Raw genomic sequence first — 6,750 nt, 5'->3', positions numbered from 1 at the left:
GAAGAGACGTATTTCACAAACAGTTAAATGAGTTATGATTTTTCTAATTTTGGAAAAAAAAACCATTTCAACTCTATCGATAATCTAGAATTATTTTACAAATGATAATCTACTAGACAGATATAATGAACAGTTATGAAACTGGGAAATATCAGGGCCCTATTTCATAATAAAAGCTAATAATATTATTTAAAAATACAAATATAGAAAAAACGAGTTAATTACACTAATACTTATTTTTTCATAATAGGGAGAACTATTAGTGATATTATAGGAGTTAAAAAGTACTAAAGTACAAGTTACTATTGTACAAGTCAGTGTAATTATAATAAGTTAAATCGATAAGACTAATAGTATTATTTTGTACTTTATTATGAAACAGGGATCAACTGGTCTCAGTTTTCCCCTTCGAATAAGATATATCTATTCTTCCTTTAATTCATCTCGATCGCCGCCTTACCTGGAATACCCATCAAATCATCATCAACATCAAACTTATGCATGGTTAGCAATGCTATATCCTATCCTAAACAGAAAATCAAAATTAAAATCAGAAACAGCTATCCTTATTTTTAAAACAATTCTCAGGCCACTGCTGATGTATGGCTGTGATAGTACAAGAGCCGGGAAGAAAAAAATGCAGTTATCTCACCCCAATTTTTTATTAACTAAGTGAAAACTAGGTATAATTACCGAAATTGATGAGTCTGCCAAGTATAGGTAGGGGAAATAAAAAATGGCGCCTGTTTCAAAACATTAAAAAAACATTAATTTTTCATTAGCAGCTCTATACCTTAAAAACTACCATAAACACTAGAAAATCCAAGAGAACATTATTTAAAGAAGAGTAAATTTTCTGAAATATTAGCCCTGAAAGAGCTATTTACGTCCAATAGTTCTCGAGATATAGCTTTTTAAAAAGATATGTGACGTACAGATGTCTATTAGCACTCAAATTAAAGCTAGTTTAATGGACCATAAAGAAGTTTATGACCTTTACCTTCATAAGAATTGTAGTTTTCATGATATTAAATAGGTTGATATATAGTTGTTTCACAAATAAGTTAAATTTACTGATTAGTAGTTAGTCAATTTATTTTGAGAAATCTATATCTCAGGAACTATGTGACGTACAGATTTATATTAGCACTAAAATTAAAGCTAGTTTAATGGACTATAAAGGAGTTTTCATGATATTTGCTAAAATAAATTGATTTATAGTTGTTAGGACATTAAGTTTGATTTATGAAAATTCATTTCAGAAACCATTGGACGTACAGATGTCTGTCAGCACTCGAATGAAAGCTAGTTAAATTTACTACAAAATAGTTAATCATGTTTATCTTTGTAGGAGTAGTAGTTTTTATAACATTTGACAAAATTAACTCACAAAATGTTAATTTCTAGTTGTTCGTATAAAATGTTGGATATTTGAAAAAATATATCTCTAGATCTATAAGATGCACATATGTCTGCCAACACTCATAATAAAGGAAATAGCGGCTGTTTCAAAACATTAATTTTAAATCGGAGCTCTATATCTTAAAAACTACCAACAACACTAAAAAATCTAAGAGAACAATATTTAAAGAAGCGTAAATTTTCTGAAATATTAACCCTAATATTTAAAAAAAAATAAGAGCTATTAACGTGCAATAGTTCTCGAGATATAGCTTTTTAAAAAGCTATGTGACGTACAGATGTCTATTAGCACTCAAATTAAAGCTAGTTTAATGGACTATAAAGAAGTTTATGACCTTTACCTTCGTAAGAATAATAGATTTCATGATATTAAATAAATTGTTATATAGTTGTTTCACAAATAAGTAAATTTACTACAAAATAGTTAATCATGTTTATCTTTGTAGATATAGCAGTTTTTTGACAAAATAAACTCACAAAATGTTAATTTCTAGTTGTTCGTATAAAATGTCGGATATTTGAAAAAATATATCTCTAGATCCATAAGATGCACATATGTCTGCCAACACTCAAAATAAAGGAAATTTACCTGAAATTAATAATGAATCAAAAACTGAAATCAATGATTTAATGGAAATCAATAAAGTTGTATATCCTCACAATATACACAAAATTTAATGAAACATTGTTATATTTACCTCAAGATGGCTAGGACTTTTCTTTGATATTCTGTCTGCTTCTTCACAGGCCTTGCAGAGATGTGGCAGACATACTTCCTGGCACATCCGTGGCTATCGTACTGGAGAAGGTTGGACATGATTGCGGTGTCGTTGGGGAATTTCTCCATTAGCCAGTCCTGAAAGGAACATAATTTATTTTATATTTACTCATTACAGTCATCATCACACTACACTTAATAAGCTGTATTCAATCAATAAGAGCCGACTGCACCGATGTTTTCGTAAAACTAAGATTTGTATAAGTTAAATTTGTCCAAGAGTTTAGTAAATCTTCGGGATATTAGTGATATTTTTCTGGTCTATAGTTTTGTAAACCAGGTTTCCGAGGTCACCTGAAATGTTAGAAATTTAAAATGGATTCAACAGCCACTTTTGGCATTCGAACTCGCTGAAAAAACTTTCTTTTTGAAAAAAAGAAACCAAACCTAAATTACGAACAACAAACTTTTCAAACAGACAGAATGGTGTAAAGTTTAGCTGGTCAGTTGAACGTGACGTCATTCTCCATTTAGCAAAACTCTTAACAAACTCTCAACCATGTTAAGTATTATATCGTCTTAAGATGTTAAAAGAAGCAAATATTTCTCCATTTCACACAACTTTACCTTGTTAAACTAAAGATCATGAATAATCCTCATTCCATTAAAAAATTTTTTTAGCATAGTTTCTTTTACTCCTATTAACAAACTTATTAGAACATATTAGTTAACACTATATTGTTCGGTTTAAAACGAAAGTTCCTATCCGTAATATTAAGCTGCTACTAGCGCCATGAAGCGGCCCTTAGAGAAGCTTGCTACCATGACTACAGCGAGAGATATTAAGTCGCTTGGGTTTAGGATTGTTCATCATACAAATTTCGTTGATAATTCACAATTATGTGAGTAATGTCCCTGGTTAGGGAAAGAAGTGAAGAGGTGATCATGAGAGGGTAGACATTAAAATATCCCATACATAAATGGACGTAAGCAGGATTTCATCTAGGAGGAGCAGGCCCCATTACACACTCACACACACACACACTATATTCAAAATAAACTATTGAAAGTGAAAAAACTGACTTTAAATCGTTAATAAGAGTCCAAGAGGAGAAAAAAGGCAGTTATCGCTCTCCAATTTTTGATTACCTTAATGAAAACTATGTATAATTAATAGCCAAAATTGATGAGTCTGCCAAGTATAAGAAGGGGGAATAAAAAATGGCTGTTTCAAAACCTTAAAAAGAAATTTTATTATTAGGAGCTCTATATCTCGAAAAGTAGGAACAACATAAGAAAACCTAAGAGAACGTCATTTAAAGAAGATCAACTTTGCTAAAATATTAAATAATTTTCGAGGTATAGCATTTTAAAAAGCAACATTTCATAAAAATGTTGTATGGGACGTACTGAAAGATCAGTAGTTAGTGATATCAATTAGCACTCAAATTAAAGCTAGTTTAATGAGATATAAGGTAGTTTATGACATTTATCTTCGTAAGAGTAGTAGTTTACATGAAATTTGCTAAAATAAATTGATTTATAGTTGATAAGACAAATTTTCATTTGCCAAATTTATATTCGTATGTGAATATTATAAGCACTACTACCCTTACGAAGATAAGTGTTATGAACTACTTTATATAAAGTTAAATATCCTTTATTTTGAGCGGTGGCAGACATATGTGCGTCTTATGGATTTAGAAATATATTTTTTTTTTTTAAAAAATCCAACATTTTATACGAAAAACTAGAAATTAACATATTGTGAGTTTATTTTGTCAAATATCATAAAAACTACTACTCCTTCAAAGATAAACATTATAAGATATTTTGTAGTAAATTCAACTAGCTTTAATTTGAGTGATGGCAGACATCTGTACGTCCAATGGTTTCTGAAATGAATTTTCATAAATCAAACTTATTGTCCGAACCACTATAAATCAATTTATTTTAGCAAATATCATGAAAACTCCTTTATAGTCCATTAAACTAGCTTTACTTTTAGTGCTAATATAAATCTGTACGTCACATAGTTCCTGAGATATAGATTTCTCAAAATAAATTGACTAACTACTAATCAGTAGATTTTTAAGAAATTTTGCTTTTTAAAAAGCTATTTCTCGAGAACTATTGCACGTAAATAGCTCTTTTAGGGCTAATATTTCAGAAAATTGATTCTTCTTTAAATAATGTTCTCTTATATTTTCTAGTGTTGTTGGTAGTTTTTAAGATATACAGCTCAGAATGAAAAATTAATGTTTTTTTAAGGTTTTGAAACAGCCGCTATTTTTCATTCCCCCTACCTATACTTGGCAGACTCATCAATTTTGACTAGTAATTAATATAGTTTCCATTAAGGTAATCAAAAATTGGGGTGAGATAACTGCCTTTTTTTCTCCCCGGCTCTTGTACTACAAGGTTTACCAATAGCTCACACAATGTAAATAAAACATGTATATAATAAAAAAAAACATGTATCTAATAAGTTCACTATTTTGTTCTTGGGTCCTGCAAATCTAGAGGGGGAAGAAGCCCCCCCCCCCCTGCTCCCCTCCATACAGACATCAGCCATACTTCAATAAATTCTATATTTTTATAGGTGAAAACTCTACCTAATCAAACACGAAGTAACACGAGCAACTAACCTATAAAAACGACAGCAGACAAAATGGTGTAGAGGTCATTTAGTCTGTTTCGTGACGACGTTCCCATTTAGCACATCTATTAACAGACTCTCAGCCATGTTAAATGTTATATCGCTTTAACTTGCTAAAAGATGGAGATATTTCTGGATTTAACACACTTTAACATGCTAAACTAAAAATCATGAATACTCCTATTTCAAACTAATTAGATCCTTAGCAACCAGTTGACCTTCAGACCGCTAGAAATGCATTTCTATTTTATGCGTAATAGAAACTAATTATTTTTTTTTTTTTTAATAATTTATTTATTGATATTTACAACTGTATACACATATATACAACAAGTAAATTTGCTGTAGGTGACATATAGACATGATATAAACATGTGGAGAATCTACCCACTTATAGAACTCCAATAACATTTCTAGAGGAGAAGATCTCGAGGCCATCTTCTTTTCAGACGCCTAGGAGGATTATTAGGTAATGAAGGAGAAGCCAGGTTAGAAACAAGTGGATTTGGATGGTTGGGAAGTTTATTATGGAAGGAACGGTATCTGGTTCTGGCCAAATCGGCAACATATGGAATATTGAGGTCTTGATTTGTGACAAAGTAAGGAGCATTAAGGATTTTACGAAGGATTTTGGGCTGTAAGGATTGGATTCTGGAGGAATTTGATGGTTTAGTGGAGCCCCAAAGCTCAACTCCGTATGTCCAGATAGGCCTTAGAATAGTCATGTAGATCAGTCTTTTGTAATGAATTGGCAATTTAGACCGTTTGTCTAGTAAATGTTGCAATAGTCGGAATTTACGAGCAGTTTCTTGTCTTTTTAGTCTTGTATGAGGATTCCATGTCAGTCGTTTGTCGAGATGTAGTCCTAAGTAACGGATCTGTTAAACTAATTATTAAAATTATTTTCTATGCATCGGGTTCCTGTACTACATGATCAAGCACAAGGTCTTCAGTTTTACTGTCATTCCGATTGACTCTTTACTCACAGATATTGGTGATAAGTTATTCTTCACTCACACTCACCTCTTGCGCGGACCTCTTGCCCCTGTTGGATACCCCAGAGAGGCCGGTGATGACCGTGGACAGGTGTTGGTTGAGGTACATTCCGGTCCCCTTGTTCCAGGTGTTCTGGATCTTGTTGAAGTCAGTGGCTAGGTTGTGCATCATGTAGAGGCCGCCCAGACCGACCACTCCCATCAGGAGCAGCTTCACCATGTGGAGGTGGGCTTTGACCAACAGGAGGCCGACCAGTGGAAGGACCCACATCAAGCTGTGGCAGTGTTGATTGGCCATCTGGTAACCTATAGGTTAATAACAATAATATATAATAATAATATAATAAAAATAAATTAATTAATTAACTTTAACAATATTTCCAGGAATTGTTTGCTCAGCGAGTTTCAAGAGATATCAACTTCTAAAGTATTATAAAATAAATAAATCTGTACTGCTATAACAGTTAGGGGTTCAATACTTTGTGAGGAACTACTGTTTAGTAACAGGTTTATACAAAGGTTGTACAACGAGGTGATTATGTCAAAATCTCGTTCCACCGCCAGATTTTTACTAACTTTATGAAGCTGAGCCCAGAGGGCTTTCGAATCCACAGGGCTTTGGAAACAGGAGTTAGAAATGCTATATTTTATCATGCTCCCCAAATACATTGGGCTGTATAAAACACAGCAAACAAATCAATCCATGAACGGACCTATATACACTACATATATTTACATAATATATAAGTATAAATAGTAATATCGTGTAAGTAATTTAGTTTTTGTCTTAGATTTTGTTTTTTCACTCTAATGTTGAAATCCCAGTTTGTGAATACCATCTGTTATTAGCTTATACAATTATTTTATAGACTATTATTATTATTTAATTTATAAATTACTAGCTTATATTAATGATTTTTTACTTTACAACATTTAGGTATAATGTTTTGTTATTA

At 31.8% G+C, this 6,750-nt stretch overlaps 1 protein-coding gene across 1 annotated transcript in view; it reads right to left on the bottom strand.

Moving 5' to 3' along the window:
- Positions 1–6,750, bottom strand: part of LOC106681404 (uncharacterized) — a 30,822-nt gene that overhangs the window by 13,324 nt on the left and 10,748 nt on the right. Inside the window, exons 2-3 of the mRNA XM_014421703.3 lie at positions 5,823–6,100; positions 2,121–2,278 (exon numbers count right to left, since the gene is read on the bottom strand). Of these exons, the coding sequence (XP_014277189.1) occupies positions 2,121–2,278; positions 5,823–6,092 (428 nt within the window). The 5' untranslated portion in view covers positions 6,093–6,100. The remainder of the gene's footprint in view (positions 1–2,120; positions 2,279–5,822; positions 6,101–6,750) is intronic.

The sequence above is a fragment of the Halyomorpha halys genome, unplaced genomic scaffold (assembly GCF_000696795.3).
Source record: "Halyomorpha halys isolate HHAL.00 unplaced genomic scaffold, Hhal_1.1 Scaffold334.1, whole genome shotgun sequence".
Classification (NCBI taxonomy): Eukaryota; Metazoa; Arthropoda; class Insecta; order Hemiptera; family Pentatomidae; genus Halyomorpha; species Halyomorpha halys.
This window is presented reverse-complemented; position numbering and strand designations above follow the sequence as displayed.